The sequence below is a fragment of the Hemiscyllium ocellatum genome, chromosome 13 (assembly GCF_020745735.1).
Source record: "Hemiscyllium ocellatum isolate sHemOce1 chromosome 13, sHemOce1.pat.X.cur, whole genome shotgun sequence".
Classification (NCBI taxonomy): domain Eukaryota; kingdom Metazoa; phylum Chordata; class Chondrichthyes; order Orectolobiformes; family Hemiscylliidae; genus Hemiscyllium; species Hemiscyllium ocellatum.
Window position 1 is genome coordinate 14,624,414 of NC_083413.1, and position 18,202 is coordinate 14,642,615.

Here is an 18,202-nt window from a genome sequence, read left to right on the forward strand (position 1 = left end):
GAACCAGGTGATCATTTAACCAGACGTTTATTTTGATTCATTCTGATTTGGATGTTGTTGTGGTGACAATAGATGGATTGAGGTGGTAGTGCACCGAGTGTTGACAAGCTGGCCCTTATGTCCTTTTGTTTTAGTTCATGTGTTGTATTTGAGACAAGTGCTTTCTGCAGTAAAGCACGTGCCTCGGTACTATCTCTCAAGATGTCAGCCTTGATTCACGTTACAGTGAGCCATGGCCTTCTGACTCCGGGAAAGTGCCAACATCGAGCAAATATGGATTTGGATGAAGTTGTGTTTATGGATAGAAAGCATGCAGTTTCGGAACTGAGTGACTAGTTAGTGGTGACTGAAAATATGAAATGGTGTTATTCTATCATTTCAGTTCAGCTCAAAAGAGATTAATCATTCTCTCTGCAGTGGGATTTCACTAGTTTTTGCATCTTGAGACTTGTAAATGATCAACATGTATCATTTACTTATGTTGTTGAATCCTACTATGCGTAGGAAGGCTTTTAAAACGTTGCAAGTTGTATACAACTGAAATTCACATCAATAGATAGCGTCACTATGTCTGTCATCTGTTGTTCAGCATTGAACATTAATTTACAGAAGTAAATTTCAAGCAAATTTACGAGTCCAGAACTAACGGCTTTGCATGTATCGTTTCATGGGAGTTGGTCTTGTTCTGGTTTAGAAGGTAATTTTTTTAAAAATGAAGATATTTCATCCTGTTGCTAAACCACATCCAAAAATACGTCTGAGGTTTTCTTTGGTTGTACTCAGCATTGACCAGGATATGGAAAGATATTTACCCGCACTCCGTTCTGCAATATCTATTGCTTCCTGCCACAAGAACCCATCGTGCAACTGGTCAGGCTTCCTATAATACACCAAAGTTTAAAGTATCTCTTTGATGAGTGTAGGTTTCCTGTGTTCTCAAGCTGCAGGTTCACAGTAGAACAATGACAGAAGTGCTCGTCATGTATTTTTCAATTATTTAGCATCAAACGGCAAAAATGGAATAAATTTCATCAGTGTTGTGAAGTTAAGGTCAACTTTCATCATTACCATGATGCCATTCATCTTAATTCATTTTTCCATGTCACAGTAAAGAGGTGCCTTTTTAAAGGGTTAATGACTGCTAAAAGGATGAGGATATTTCAGAGTGTTTGGATTGACTGCCTCCCCATTACACCTTCAATGGGATTGATGCAATTGGATTAGATTCCCTACAGTATGGAACCAGGGCCTTCGGCCCAACACTGACCCTCCGAAGACCCAGACCCATTCCACTACTCTATATTTACCCCTGACTAATGCACCTAACACTGTGGTTAGGTGCATTAGTCACACTGTGATTGCCTGCCACAGAAAGAGGTTGAGACCAAAACATTGAATGTCTTCAAGAAGGAGATAGACGTAGTTCTTTGAGTTAAAGGAATCTAAGGATATGAGGAGAAGTTGGGAGCAGGTACTGAGTTGAATGATTGACCATGATCATATTGAAATGTAGAGCAGGCTCAAAGGACCGAATAGCCTCCTTGTGCTGCTGTTTTCTATCCTTCTATATTACTCTGTGGTATGGGACCTTTCACGATGCCACCTGGTAGTTCGGTTTCGGGTACCAACTTTCCACAGTATATCGTCTGCCCCTAATTCTGCCTTCAGTTCTTTGTGCCACAATATTGACAGTCACGTGTGAGATTACCACTGAGTCACTTTGCTATCACTAACTCTGTCTACAGTAGCAGTATGATTAGATTAGATTAGATTACTTACAGTGTGGCAGCAAGGCCCAACAAGTTCACAACGATCCGCCGAAGCGCAACCCACCCATACCCCTACATTTAACCCTTACCTAACACCATGGGCAATTTAGCATGGCCAATTCACCTGACCCACACATCTTTGGACTGTGGGAGGAAACCGGAGCACCCGGAGGGTGCCCACGCAGACACAAGGAGAACGTGCAAACTCCACACAGTCAGTCGCCTGAGGTGGAAATTGAACCCGGGTCTCTAGGGCTGTGGGGCAGCAGTGCTAACCACTGTGCCACCGTGCCACCCACGGTATGGTTAAACATCTGTCAATGCCCAGAATTGCAGAAGATCCTGAAAGGTTCATAGGACGATGGTTCAGAAGGCAGAGACCAATAAGGTGTGTGACTTCACTTGACGAAGGAGCAGTGCTTCAAAAGCTTGTGATTTCAAATAAACCTGCCAGACTATAACCTGGTGTCATGTGTCTTCACATTCAGTATAGTCAGTGCTTAATCATGATTTGAGCATAAGCAATTATAAATGGCCACTTTCAGTATTATGGGCCTTTATAATTGACCCCTAATCAGTATGTCCTGTGTAAATTAGGGAAAAATCAAAAGAACTGCAGATGCTGTAAATCAGAAACAAAAACATAAGTTGCTGGAAAAGGCAGCATCTGTGGAGAGAAATCAGATTTAAGGTTTTGGGTCCAGTGACCCTTCCTCAGAAGTGGTGGTAGCTCAGAAAATGTCAGTTTATATGCAGAAGATACGGTGGGGGGGAAGGGGTAAGGAGTAAAATAGACAGGGAGAGAGCCCAAAGAGAGAGAAGAACAGTTCAAAAACAAAGGAGTGGATAATGATCTGGATGGAGGGGTGAATGGCTATTAGTGGAAACTGATAGCAGCGAACAATACAATGTGGTAACATATTATTTGCCATTATGCACGAGGAGAAAAGTGAGGACTGCAGATGTTGGAGACCAGAGTTGAAAAATGTGGTGCTGGAAAAACACAACAGACCAGGCAGCATCTGAGGAGCAGGAGAATTGATGTTTTGGGCATAAGCCCTTCTTCAGGAACACACTGCCTATTGTTAGCTACGAATAGTCATTCCCCCCCCCGCCCACCTGATCTTATGCACATAAACCGATATTTTCCTTGCTACCGCCGTTCTGAGGAAGGGTCACTGAACGTGAACCGTTAACTCTGATTGCTGTTTACCGATGCTGCCAGACCTGGGCTTTACCAGCAATGTCTGTTTTTGTTTCTGTTCAAATTAGGCCCTTGGTTATAGTCAGATAAAATCAGGGAACTGCAAGACAGAGTTTGTAGCTGGAGGTGAGTCTCCTGAAAGTTGTACCTGTAAAGTTATTTAAGGTTGAAAATTTTTCCTGAGTTTGACTCATGATTAGATTCAAACGAAACTCGAAACAAGTTCAGTGTAGATACTTCTCCATTCAAACGGAGACCTTGGAGTGCAGGTTCATAGCTCCTTGAAAGTGGAACCACGGGTAGATAGGATAGTGAAGAAAGCTTTGGTATGCTTTCCTTTATTGGTCAGAGTATTAAGTACAGGAGTTGGGAGGTCATGTTGCGGCTGTACAGTGCATTGGTAAGGCCACTTTTGGAATATTGTGTGTAATTCTGGTCTCCTTCCTATTTGAAAGATGTTGTGAAACTTGAAAGGGTTCAGAAAAGATTTTCAAGGATGTTGCCACAGTTGAAGGATCTGAGCTACAGGGAGAGGCTGAACAGGCTGGGGCTGTTTTCCCTGGAGCGTCAGAGGTTGAGAGGTGACCTTTATAGAGGTTTACAAAATTATGAGGGGCATGGAAAGGATAAATAGGCAAAGTCTTTTCCCCAGGGTCAGGGAGTCCAGAACTAGAGGGCATAGGTTTAGGGGGAGGGGGGAAAGATATAAAAGAGACCTAAGGGGCAACTTTTTCACACAGAGGGTGGTATGTGTATGGAATGAGCTGCCAGAGGAAGTAGTGGAGGCTGGTACAATTGCAACATTTAAGAGGCATTTGGATGGGTATATGAATATGAAGGGTTTGGAGGGATATGGGCCGGGTGCTGGAAGGTGCGACGAGATTGAGTTGAGATATCTGGTCGACATGGACGGGTTGGACCGAAGGGTCTTTTTCCATGCTGTACATCTCTATGACTCTATAAATGCGCAAATTAGTTACACCATAGAACATTAGGGCACAGTATAGGCCCTTCGGCCCTCAATGTTGCGCCAACCTATGAAAACAATCTGAAACCCCACTAATCTACACTCTTCCATTATCATCCACATGTTTATCCAATGACCATTTAAACGCTCTTAAAGTTGGCAAGTCTACTACTGTTTCAGGCAGGGAATTCCACACTCTTACTACTCTGAGGAAAGAACCTAGCTCTGACATCTGTCCTATGTCTATCACCTCTCAATTTAAAGATATGTCCCCTCGTGCCATCACTATCTGAGGAAAAATCTCTCACTGTTCACCGCATCTAACCTTCTGATCATGTTGTATACTATTACCTGTGATCAGCTGTGAATCACTCCATTATTTTTTCAGCATTTTCTTATATATAATTTTGAAATAAATGAATATATACCTCTTGCTTATCATTGCTAAGACCACAATTCATTTTTCTAGTTGTCCAAACTGTCAATAAGAATAGAATATGGTTCTTTGTTTTAGGCTCAAGTTATCTTTTAATCTGTTTGAGATGGCTCAGACATGACCTCATTTTGAAAGAGGAATAGGTTGTTGCTCCCAAATTGACCCCCCTGAATTTTTAAATTGTTTTCTGTTAATAGGGAAGTTAAATAATTGCACAATACTTTCAGTCTTTTGCATCAGTTAGAGTTGGAATCGTGTCAGAAAATGTTCTCCAATAGACATCACTGAGTACCAACTTTAGCAACAAATACTTTTAGATATTTCTGATCAGTCTGTTCTGATGGGCTCCAGATAGGTGGAATTTGAACCAAATCTTCTGGTCCAGGGGAAGGAACACTACCATTGCACAAGGGGAGAGGGGAACAATTTAACAGGGTCCTAAGGGGTAACAACTTCACAGAGAGGATGGTGCGTGTTTGGAATGAGTTGCCAGAGGAAGTGGTGGAAGCTGGTACAATTACAACATTTAAAAGTCATCTCGATGGGAATATGAATAGGACCAGTTTCAAGGGCTATGGGCCAAATGCTGGCAAATGGAATGAGTTGGACTGAAGGGTCTGTTTCCATGCTGTACAACTCTGGTTCCAAGAGCCCTCACAAATTCCTTGGATAATACAGGCAAATGTACTTCACGTGCACATACTTGACTATCTAGCACTCAGTGACCAAAGAACTAATATGCTCGCTTTTAAAAAATAAACCTCTGCCTTTCATCTTAATGTTTTATCAATAGGCACAGAAATATATTCTCCTCCACACTGGGGAGACAGGATGCAAACTTGCAGAACATTTCAGAGGACATCTCTGGGACACCTACACCAAACAACCCCACTGTCTTGTGGTCGAACACTTCAACTCCCCCTCTCACTCTGCCAAGGACATGCAAGCCCTGGGCCTTCTCCATCCCCAAACCCTAACTACCTGAAGTCTGGTGGAAGAATGCCTCATCTTCCACCTTGCGACCCTTCAACCACGTGGGATCAATGTGGATTTCACCAGTTTCCTCATTTTCCTCCTCAGATCCAACCTTCCAACTCATTGCTGTCTCTTGAACTGTCCATCCTTCCCATCTATCCGCTCCAACCTCCTGCCCGACCTATCACCTTCAACCGCATCTTCATCTACCTATCACATTCCAAGCTACCTTAACCCCAGGATACCCCTCCCCCTCCCATTGATCTCTCAGCCCCCTTAGCGCCCCCCCCAACACACACACGCACGCAAAACACACACACACACACAAAACACACACAAAACATACACTGTCCTCATGAAGTGCTTATGCTTGAAACGTCGATTCTCCTCCTCATATGCTGCCCTAACCAGCTGTGCTTTTCCAGCGCCACACTCTCAACTCATGCACATATGGTGAGATCACCACCACCTGCAGCTTCCACTATAAACCCCACACCACCTTGTTGTGATATTATAATCACTGTACCTTCACTGTGACTGGGTCAAAATCTTGGAACACCCTTCCTAAAGCACTGTGATGCTACCTACACCTCAAGAATTTGCAGCGGGTCAAGAAACCAGCTCACTACCATTTTCACAAGGGCTATTAATGCTTATCTAGCAAGCGATGCTCACAAGGAATCTGAGATGTACAGCACGGAAACAGACCCTACAGTCCAACTCCTCCATGCCGACCAGATTTCCCAAATTATTCTAGTCCCATTTGCCAGCATTTGGCCCATATCCCTCTTAAACCCTTCCTATTCATATACCCATCCAGATGCCTTTTAAATGTTGCAGCAGCCCCCACCACTTCCTCTGGCAGCTCATTACACACATGCACCACCCTCTGTGTGAAAAGGTTCCCCTCTCACCCTAAACCAATGTCCTCTAGTCTAGAACTGCCCCAACCAAGGGAAAAAACCTTGCCTACTTGCCCTGTCCATGATCTCATGAGTGACTGAAAAAAAATGTGAATGTGCACCGAAGTCACGTTGCACAATAACTGTGCCCATTATCCTTCCTTGTTTGTTAATCAGAACTGCAATTAAGCATATGTACTCCCAATTACCCAAATCTGGGTCTGACATATCAATTGTACTGTTGTGAAGCATACCAACATTGGCTGACTTCCCAATGTAAGTCTTCAGATGAGTTTGACAGAGTAGATATGGGAAAAATGTATTCATTTGTGGATAAGTCCTGAACTTGATGATTATAAAGATCACAGCTGAAAATGTGTTGCTGGTTAAAGCACAGCAGGTTAGGCAGCATCTCAGGAATAGGGAATTCGACGTTTCGAGCATAAGCCCTTCATCAGGAATGAGAGAGAGTAGCCAAGCAGGCTAAGATAAAAGGTAGGGAGGAGGGACTTGGGGGAGGGGCGATGGAGGTGGGATAGGTGGAAGGAGGTCAAGGTGAGGGTGATAGGCTGGAGTGGGGTGGGGGCGGAGAGGTCAGTAAGGAGATTGCAGGTTAGGAGGGCGGTGCTGAGGTGAGGGAACCGACTGAGACAAGGTGGGGGGAGGGGAAATGAGGAAACTGGAGAAATCTGAATTCATACCTCGTGGTTGGAGGGTTCCCAGGCGGAAGATGAGGCGCTCCTCCTCCAGCCGTCGTGTTGTTGTGTTCTGCCGGTGGAGGAGTCCAAGGACCTGCATGTCCTCGGTGGAGTGGGAGGGAGAGTTAAAGTGTTGAGCCACGGGGTGGTTACATATGTACGATGCTACAATTTGGAATCATTCAAATTTAGCAGAATGAGAGGTGATGTCTTTTTAAACATATTGAATTCTTAAGGAGCTTGACAGGGCAAATACTGAGTGGATATTTCCTGTCATGGGGGAGTCCAGGACCATTGGGCATAGTCTCAGCATAAAGGGGTATCAGTTTAAGATTGAGATGAGAAGGACTTTCTTCTCTGAAGTTTGAGAGTCTTTAGAACCCCTCGCCACAGTGAGCTGTGGGGCCAAGTCCCTGTGTCTATTTTAGATCAGTCAGGGAATCAAAGGTTGCAGGGAAAATACGGTGAAGTGGACTTGAGGAATGTTGAGATCAGCCATGATTCTATTGAGTGGAGGTACCAGTGTTGGACTGGGATGGAGAAAGTTATAGTCCAGCAGGTCTATTTGAAACATGTTGTAAGGTTTTTAATTATTATTCCGTTGAACAGTAGAACAGACTCAAGGGCCAAACGGTCTATTCCTGTTCTTGCTGCTCCTGGTTTTAAGGCAGAATTCACTACCACAAGAGGTATCTGAGTGCATGGGTACATTTAAAGATTAAGCGGGTGGGGGAGAAAATATTAAAGGCTTCGGGGATCTGGCAAGATGAAGGGGCTTGGAGGCGGCTGGTCATGCGGAACGTTAAAAAAAGTGTAAATCCGTTGGGTCCATTGGCCTGTTTCGTTGCTGAAAATTCAAAGCAAAAAGGGGAAGATAGGAGAAACGTACTTCCTCATTCTTCTCCTGTGTGGTCTGACAGATTCCAAAACAGGTCAAAAAATAATGTTTGTTGTTATTTTCTTTGTGATCATTTTGCATTTTCAGAGCTAAAAGCAGAACATTTCATGCTTATCGGCAATGATTTTTGTTCTTCATTTTTCATTATTGTTGGATGTGGGCATCGCTGGCTGGGCCAGCATTTATTGCCCATCTCTCATTACCCTTGAGAAGGTGGGGGTGAGCTGCCTTCTTGAACTGCTGCAGTCCACCTGCTGTGGGTTGACCCACAATGCCATGAGGGAAGGACTGACAGGAATTTGACCCAGTGACAGTGAAGGAATGGTAATGTATTTTCAAGTCCAGATGGTGAGTGGCTTGGAGGGGAACTTGAAGGTGGTGGAGTTTTCATGTATCTGCTGCCCTTGTCCTTCTGGATGGAAGTGGTTGTCGGTTTGGAAGGTGCTGTCTGAGGATCTTTGGTGAATTTCTGCAGTTCACTTTGCAGATAGTACTGAACGTTGGTGGTAGGAGTTGTTGCTTTTGGATGTAATGCCAATCAAGTGAGCTGTTTTGTCCTGTACGGTGTCAAGCTGCTTATGTTGTTAGATCTGAAACCATCCAGGCAAGTGGAGAGTAATCCATCATTCTCCTGTCTTATGCCTTGTAGATGGTGGACAGGACGTACTTACTCACCGCTGTATTCTTAGCCTCTGACCTGCTTTTGTAGACCTGGTGCTTATGTGGTGAGTCCAGTTGGCTGATCAATGGTAACCCCAAGGATGTTGACAGTCGGGGATTCAGTGATGGTAACACCATTAAATGTCTAGGGGCGATGGCTAGATTGTCTGTTATTGCTGATGGTCATAGACTGGAATTTGTGTGGTGTGATAACCCGCTCAGGGACACCCAGGGTTCTGTCAGGGCCAGTCAGGTCCTGACCTCATTACAGCCTTGGTTCAAATATTGACAAAATAGCTGAATTCCAGTGATGAGGTGAGACCAATATCCAGTGTCTCCAACCATCTCTTGACACCATGTCTAGTTACCTGCTACTTGTCAGTCTGAAAGTCTTCCAGATCTTGCTGTGTTTGAACATGGACTGCTACAGTATCTGAGGATTAGTGAGTGATGCTGAACATTGTACAAGATTGGCAAGCAACCCCACTTCTAACTTTATGATAGAGGAAGCGACATTGATGAAGCAGCTGAAGACGTTTGGGCCCTGGACACTACCCTGAGGAACTCTTGCAGTGATTCCTGAAGCTGAGATGATTAACCTCTAACGACCATAACCATCTTTCTATGTGTCAGGTATGACTCTAACTAGTGAGGAGTTTTCCCCCTAAAACCCACTGATTTCAGTTTTGCTAGGGCTCCTTGATGCCACACTCTGTCAAATGCAGCCTTGATGTCAAGGGCTGTCACTTTCACCTCACCTCTGGATTTTCAGCTCTGTTGTCCATGTCAGAACCAAGGCTGTAATGAGGTCAGGAGCTGAGTGGTCCTGGTGGAATGCAAACTGGGAGTCACTAAGCAGGTTATTGCTGAACAGGTGCTGCTTGATTGTACGATTGATGACCCCTTCCATCACTTGACTGATGATCGAGAATAGACTAATGGAGCAGTAATTGGCCATGTTGGATATGTCGTGCTTTTTATGTACAGGACATACTGGGGCAATTTTCCACATTGTCAGGTAGATTCAAGTTTTATAACTGTACTGGAAAAGCTTGTCTAGGGAGCGGCAAGTTCTGGAGCACAAGTCTTCGGTACTATTCCCAGAATGTTATTAGGGGCCATAGCCATTTCAATGTCTACAGCTGTTTCTTGATACCACGAGGACTGAATCAATTTAGCTGAAGACTGGTATGACTCAGTGCTGGGGGCCTCAAGAGGGTGGCAAGATGGCTCATCCACTCAGCACCTCTAGCTGAAGATTGCTGTGAATACTTCAGCTTTATCATTTGCACTGATGTGCTGGGCTCTGCCATCACTGGGGATGGAGGTTTCTCTTGTGAGTTGTTGAATTGTCCACCATCATTCCGACTGGATGTGGCAGGACTGCAGAGCGTAGATCTGATCTGTTGGTTGTGGGATCACTTAGCTCTATCTATCACTTGCTGCTTCTGTCCTGTTTGGTAGCTTCACATGGATTCTCTTGAATATCTAGGACTAGGGTCTTGGCGTAGGTCTCAATGCTAATTAAAAGGACCTGAACCGGCTATGTTAGCACCTTTGAATTTGGAGTGCAGGTGAAACTGAGGGGTTTCTTGCTGAAAGTTATTCATCTGTTACTTGACTGAATGTTATGCTGGTACTGCTGTATATTTGGTTAACAGGGCATTTTGCAGGGACTTGTAATCATTTTGCCCACTACCTAGAGTGGATTGGGATTACTTGATGGGAAGCACTCTCATCTTTTTTTTAAAAGTCAAAACTGTGTTGCACCATGAAGTTAAAAACTGACAGCAACATTTCAGGTAGGGTGTCTGAGTACCAATGGGAGAAAGTGAGGACTGCAGATGCTGGAGATCAGAGCTGAAAATGTGTTGCTGGGAAAGCGCAGCAGGTCAGGCAGCATCCAAGGGAATTCCTGATGAAGGTCTCTTGCTCCTCGGATGCTGCCTGACCTGCTGTGAGTACCAATGGTCAGCAAAAAATTGGCAAGTGGGTCGGCGTGGACTTGTTGGGCCGAAGGGCCTGTTTCCACACTGTAGGTAATCTAATCTAATCTAATCAAACCTTTTCATCCTCAATAGTGCAGCGAGAGTAAATCTTCAAGAAACGATCAATGTATGTCCTTGAAATTCGACAGCCAGTAATCTTTTTAAGTTTTAAAGATTAATAAAAAACATTACTTACATATGTTTTCTATTGCTCTTCTTGGAATAGTATCAAAGAATAATGCAACACAGAACAAGACCAGTCACTTCACAGTTTGATTTGATTGATTATTGTCTCATGTACCTAGGTACAGTGAAAAGTTTTGTTTTGCGTTCAATACAGGCAGATCATAGCATTAGGGTCATTGAACAAACATGAGAGTGTGGCGCTGGAAAGGCACAGCAGATCAAGGCAGCATCCGAGGAGCAAGAGCCCATCATCAGGAATTCCCTCGGATGCTGCCCGACCTGCTGTGCTTTTCCAGCACCCCGCTCTCGACTCTGATCTCCCACATCTGCCGTCCTCATTTGACAGAGCGATGAATATAGTGTTACGGCTGCAGAGAAGGTGCACAAAGAACAAGGTCAGTATTAAATTTGAGAGGTACTTTCAGAAGTCTAAAAACAATGGGGAAGAAGCTGCTCTTGAATCTGCTGGTACGTGTGTTTAAACTTGTGTATCTTCTGCCCAACGGAAGAGGTTTGGAAGAGAGTATAACTGTGGTGGGAGGGGTCTCCCACTGAGGCCTTCCTGAGGCAGCGAGACATATAGATGGAGTCAATGGATGGAAGGCAAAAAGAGTGGTGCTAGGAAAGAACAGCCGGCTAGGCTGCAGCCGAGGAGCAGGAATGTTCCTGATGAAGAGCTTATGCTCAGAACATCGACTCTCCTGCTCCTCGGATGCTGCCTGACCGGCTGTGCTTTTCCAGCGCCACACGTTTTGACATTGATCTCCAGCATCTGCAGTCCTCACTTTGTCTCAGTGGATGGAAGTTTGGCTTAGTTCCAATGCTAGCTGTCACATAGAACAATCCAATTAATCTCCTGCTTTTTCCTCATAACCTTGCACTTTATTTCCTCTCTCACTGGAGGAGAAGCTTTGGCATATGACTGCCTTCCAGACCACTACCTCTGTAACTATAGAATAAATGTTATAAGTATGGCCTGCTGTGTGGGTTTCTGAGATGTTTCTTTTACTTCCTCTTCGAAGCATCTTAACTCCAGCCCTCTGTCTTTCTGTGAAGTGCTGTGACATCTAGGGCAGCACGAGTCAATCCTCAGCCCTAGACTTGGTGTTGTCTTTAGTCCTGAAACAGAGGATTGGGCCTCTTTATGTAAACTGTGTTTGTTGTCCTGGGTACCACAGTGCGTGGAAAATTGAGAGATATGGTAGTTCTGCTAATCAACCCAATTATTGTTGTGTGACAGTCATGTATCGTTCTTTACCGGGGTTTGGGCAGCTTGACGATACCAGTATCTGTCACCCATTCCCAAATTGCCCTGGAACTGAGCAGCTTGCTATGTTTCAGAAGGCTGTTCAGAGTCAATTACATTGTTGTGGGTCTGGCTTCACGTGTCGACTAGACCGAGTAAGGATGGCAGATTTCCTTTTCTGAAGGAGCTCAGTGAGCCAGATGGCAATCAATGATTGGGTCATGGTCTTCATTACTGAGGATAATTCCAATTCCAGATTCTTTTTGTGGGATTTAAACTCCATTAGTTCCCTTGGCAGCATTTGATGCTGTGTCCCCAGAGCATTAGTCTGGGCCTCTGTATTACACACGCAGTGGCAGTAACACGATGCCACCATCTCCCTGTTAACAATCACTTTGCAGGAGCATCACACCAGAAATAGTTTGTTATGAGATACTGACTTCAATATTAAACATTGACTGTCATAATTATGGGGTCTAATTCCTTCTCGTTCATTGATTCTCCTGTTTAATATAGATGGATTACTTACATTTGCACACAAGGGAGATTCCATGCGAATATGCTAAGCAATGGAATTTAAATGCCAATGTATTGGTTACCATAATAGACCTTGTATGGATTTAGTTAACATGCCTTACTCACTAACCACAGGATGAGACTTCAAGTCACGAGTGCAATCAACGAATCATCCTTCTGTATGGAGTGGGGAAGCAGAGAGACGAAGCCCGGCACCAGCTGAAAAAGATTATCAAGGATATCCTGAAAATACTGAACAAGAAAAGTACTGCAGAGACCAGTGAGTCACGTTTCATTAGCATTAGCTGCATGCACAGTTTCACACTGAATGTTAATTTTGTTTTAAAAACTCCACTTGATAAAGCGTTGCTGCATCTAATGAGCTTGTGTAACTAATGTATTGTTTTTAACCCATCCTCCTGCCTGTGCAGCTGGTGATGAAAGTCAAAAATCGAAGAGGACCAAACAGGAAGCCCCTCTAACCCTAGAGACAATTTTTGCCAAACTTCAGCAGCTCTCCTATTTCGACCAACACCAGTTGACATCTCAGGTGCGAAAGTGCTGTTTTCTGGTCTTGCTTCGGTCTACCATTAACAGTAGGATGTTTGAAAAGGCAGAGCTCTCTATTGAAAGGAATAGTTCAGTGAATGGATTCACTCAAGGGTTAAGCGAGGGAGAAAGTAATAGCAGGTTATGGTGATATGGCAAAATGGAGAGGGCTGGAAGAAGGCTGCGCATTTGGGACATCATAAAAACAACATGGATCAGTTGGGCTGAATGGACTGTTGCTGTGCTGAAAACTTAAAGCAAAATCATGCGGACACCATCAGTGGAAGCAAGTTAACAACTAAGACTTTCTCTTGGCTTTGTTTCCACATTGGTTTTTGATCCCTTAATTAGCATTCTCTGGTCAGTCTCAACATATCTGCATTCTGGAATTTTCTCCCGTTCAACAACACTTGATAGTGTGAACGGCCTACTTTTGCTGATATATCTTGTGACCTTGTGACTTGTGTTTGGCACAACTAGAAAATTGGGCCTAAATTTTCTTGACAAGAACCCAGAACGAATTAGGGCACAATCTGCCCATGATTTTCTGTTCAGGGACTGCTGCAGTGAGACAGCTGCATCCAGATGAGTTTTAGAAACACAAGCACACGTTGACGGGTTCAGAGTTACCAGGCCAGCATCTCAACAACCTTCTGCCAAGTCGAGGACTCCCATTGAGTGAAGGATTTGGGATTCCTGACTCATTGTTGAAAGCCTTAAGCATGACTTCCACACCTTCAGGTATAAAATAATGTGGCTTGTGTATCAAAATAGGAAGTAGAAGCAGGAGTAGGCCATTCAGTCCCTTGAGCCTGCAACACCATTCAATAAAAACATGGCTGATCAACTTGGCTTCAACTCTACCCTCCTGCCCGCTCTCCATAATCCTTCTATCCTTTGCTAATTAAAACTCTGTTCGTCTCCTCCTCTAACTTATTCGGTGTGTTGGCATCTACCATACTCTGGTGTAGTGAATTCCACAGATTTAGGACACTTTGAGAGAAGTCATTCCCCCTTGTCTCTGTTTTAATTTTGTCACCCTTTACCCTAAAGGTATGACCTGTCATTCTAGTTTGCCCCATGTGGGGAAAACATCTGCTTTACGTCTACTTGTCAATCTTCTTTTGCATGTTATATTAGATCTTTGCTCATTCGTCTTGACTCTCATGGCAATAGATGTAAAGTGCTCAATCTCCTCTCCTAAGACAAGCCGTTTATCTCTAGAATGAATCAGATGGACCCTCTGTGAACTCCGTTCAATGAAATTACATCCTTCTGCAGATACGGGGACCAATACTGTATGCAATACTCCAGATATTGCCTCATCAATGCCTTGTCTAATTGCCCTGGCAGTTCCCTCAGCTTGCATCGTCTACACTTATTGTAGATGATTAGAGAGGGAGTAAGGCTAATTGGGCTGCTCTTTCAGAAAGAATGGGCTGAATGGCCTCTTTCCTTGCCTTCAGGCAGCACAGTTGTTCAGCGGTTTACACTGCTGCCTGACAGCACCAGAGACCCGGGTACAATTCTAGCCTCAGGTGACTGTCTGTCCGTGTGGAGTTTGCACATTCTCCCCGTGTCTGCGTGGGTTTCCTCTGGGTGTTCCAGTTTCCTCCCACAGTCCAAAGATGTGACCTATATGGACTTCAATAAGGTGTTCGACAAGGAACCACGTGGCAGAATCGTTAGCAAGGTTAGGTCTCATGGAATACAGGGTGAACTAGCCATTTGGATACAGAACTGACTCAAAGATAGCAGACAGAGGGTGGTGGTAGAGTGTTGTTTTTCAGACTGGAGGCCTGTAACTAGTGGAGTGCCATAAGGATTGATCCACTACTTTTCTTCATTTATATAAAATTTTGGATGTGAGCATAAGAGGTATAGTTAGTAAGTTTGCAGATGACACCAAAATTGGAGGTGTAGTGGACAGCGAAGAGGGTTACCTCAGATTATAGAAGCAGAGAGGTTTTTCTGCAGCTGTACAGGGCCATGATGAGACCGCACCTGAAGTATTTTGTGCAGTTTTGGTCTCCAAATTTGAGGAAAGACATTCTGACTATTGAGGGAGTGCAGTGTAGGTTCACGAGGTCAATTCCCAGAATGGCGGGACTCTCTTATGTTGAAGGGTATATACCTTTCAAGGATACATTGTATACCCTTGTGTTTAGTAGGGTGAGAGGAGATCTGATTGAGGTGTATAAGATTATTAAAGGATTGGACACTTTGAAGGCAGGAAGCATGTTTCCGCTGATGAGTGAGTCCCGAACCAGAGGACACAGTTGAAAAATAAGGGGTAGGCCATTTAGAACAGAGTTGAGGAGAAACTTCTTCACCCAGAGAGTGGTGGGTGTGTGGAATGCTCTGCCCCAGGAGGCTGTGGAGGCCAAGTCTCTGGATACTTTCAAGAAAGAGTTGGATAGAGCTCTTAAGGATAGTGAAATCAAGGGTTATGGGGATAAGGCAGGAACAGGATACTGATTGAGGATGATCAGCCATGATCATAATGAATGGTGGTGCTGGCTCGAAGGACAGAATGGCCTACTCCTGCACCTATTGTCTATTGTCTATTACAACGGGATCTTGATCAGATGGACCAATTGGCTGAGAAGTGGCAGACGAAGTTTAATTCAGATAAATGTGAGGTGCTGCATTTTGAGAAAGCAAATCTTAGCAGGATTTAATGGTAAGGTCCTAGGGAGTGTTGCTAACAAAGTGACCTTGGAGTCGCAGGTAGACTGGATAGTGAAGAAGGCGTTTGGTATACTTTCCTTTATCGGTCAGAGTATTGAGTACAGGAGTTGGGAGGTCATGTTGCGGCTGTACAGGACATTGGTTAGGCCACGGTTAGATTATTGCGTGCAGTTCTGGTCTCCTTCCTATCGGAAAGATGTTGTGAAACTTGAAAGGGTTCAGAAAAGATTGACAAGGATGCTGCCAGGGTTGGAGGATTTGAGCTACAGGGAGAGGCTGAACAGGCTGGGGCTGTTTTCTCTGGAGAGTCGGAGGCAGAGGGGTGACCTTATAGAGGTTTACAAAATCATGGACAGGATAAATAGACAATGCCTTTTTGCTGGGGTGGGTCAGTCCAGAACTAGAGGGCATAGGTTTAGGTTGAGATGTAAAAGAGACCTAAGGGGCAATGTTTTCACACAGAAGGTGGTGTGTGTATGAAATGAGCTGCTAGAGGAAGTGGTGGAGGCTGGTACAATTGCAACAATTAAGAGGCATCTGGATGGGTATATGAATAGGGAGGGTTTGAAGGGATATGGGCCGGGTGCTGGCAGGTGGGACTAGATTGGGTTGGGATATCTGGTCTGCATGGACAGGTTGGACCGAAGGGTCTGTTTCCATGTTGTACATCTCTTTGACTCTATGTATAGGTGAGATGAATTGGCCATGCTAAATTGCCCATAGTGTTAAGGGTTGTGTAGGTTAGGGGTAAATGTAAAGTAATGTGGAATATGTTTGGGCTGGATACTCTTCAGAGGGTCGGTGTGGACTTTGTGGGTCGAAGGGCATGTTTCACGCTGTAGGGATTCAATGAAGTAAAGTTTCGCGATTTTTATTTGGCTGTTTTCTTCAGACTCAGTCATCCCCGGTTAGCTGGCTGGCTGTTTTGGAATGATTCAATAAGATCTTCACATCTTGTTAAAGTGTGGTTAAGTGTTGCTAACCATTTCCCTGAGCAGCTAAGTGCCTCTATTCTTAATACCTGAGGTGTAACTGTGTGAAGTTTGTTTCAGATTTCTGACTGCAGTGATTGTGAACTGTGAGGTGGCCTAATTCAGTAGCTTCTACCACCAGGTTAATGATACAGGCAAAGTGTTAGATTCCACTGAAATATATCATTATCCCATTTTAGATTGATTTTAATATCATACAGCACAATCTCTTCCCACTTTATAACTCCATTAGGGATCCTAGATTCCCCCTTCAAACTCCAGGCCACAAAACGATCTGAAGGAATTAGGTTCCGGTGCCTATATTAAGATCTGTACTTCAATTTCAAATTGCTATTTATGTGCAGCAGTCCCACACAAAAATCATACAATCTGGATTAGGATCATGAGTAGGCCATTCAGTTCCTGGAGCTTGCTTTGTCATTATAGATCATGGCTGATCATCTACTTTAGATTAGATACCTTACAGTGTGGAAACAGGCCCTTCGGCCCAACAAGTCCACACTGACCCTCCGAAGAGCAACCCACCCAGACCTATGCCGCCCACCTTATATTTACCCCGGACTAATGCACCTAACACTGCATTATGGGCAATTTAGCATGGCTAATTCACCTGGCCTGCACATCTTTGGATTTTGGGAGGAATCCCACTCAGACAAGTGGAGAATGTGCAAACTCTAGACAGACAGTCCCCCAAGACAGGAATCGAACACGGGTCCCTGGTGCTGTGAGGCAGCAGTACTAACCACTGAGCCACCGTGCTACCCACTTTCATGCCATTTTCCAGCTTTATCCCCATAATTCCTTTATGTCAGTTGTAACTAGAAGTCCATTGAGCCCTGCCTTGAACTTATTTGATGACTGAGCTTCCACAGCTCTCCAGGATTGCGTTCCCAAGATTCACCACCTCTCCGTGGTTTCTTCTCACATCAGTCCAAAATGGCTTATGCTTTATTCTGAGACAGAGGCAGGGGAATCCTTTCTGCGTCTATTCTGTCTATCCCTTTTAAGAATTTTGCATAAGTTTGTATGAGATTGCCTCTCGCTGCTCTAAACTTCAGAGAATACAAATCCAAACTCCTCAATCTCTCCTTGTGTGTCAGTCCCACTATCCCAGGATTCCATCTCTGTCTCTCTATAAGTACATCCTTCCTTAGGCAAGGGGACTAGAACTACACACAGTATTTCAGGTGTGGTTTTACCAGTGTTCAATAGATTTGAAACAAGACCACTTCTCTCCTGTAAATAGAAAAAAAAGTAGTGCAGATGATAGAAATTTGAAACATATGCAAAGAACTCTTTTTAAAAAAACTCAGTAAATCTGAAGAGGAGTCATACTGGACTCGAAACGTTGACTTGTTTCTCTCTCCACAGATGCTGACACACCTGCTGAGTTTCTCCAGCATACAAATGCCATTACACCTGGATGGTTGTAAACATTTCCATCAGTATTTGTAGACAACCTTTGCAATCTTGGAATCTAAATAGAACTTTTGAAAGAAAACTACAAGCCCTTGTTAACTGTTCA

At 44.2% G+C, this 18,202-nt stretch overlaps 1 protein-coding gene across 5 annotated transcripts in view; it reads left to right on the forward strand.

The window, feature by feature from the left end:
* Positions 1–18,202, forward strand: part of LOC132821781 (mediator of RNA polymerase II transcription subunit 12-like protein) — a 604,412-nt gene that overhangs the window by 427,200 nt on the left and 159,010 nt on the right. For all 5 annotated transcript variants that reach the window (XM_060834551.1, XM_060834553.1, XM_060834556.1 and 2 more), the window contains exons 16-17: positions 12,581–12,725; positions 12,877–12,995. In XM_060834551.1, coding sequence (XP_060690534.1) covers positions 12,581–12,725; positions 12,877–12,995 — 264 coding nt within the window. The remainder of the gene's footprint in view (positions 1–12,580; positions 12,726–12,876; positions 12,996–18,202) is intronic.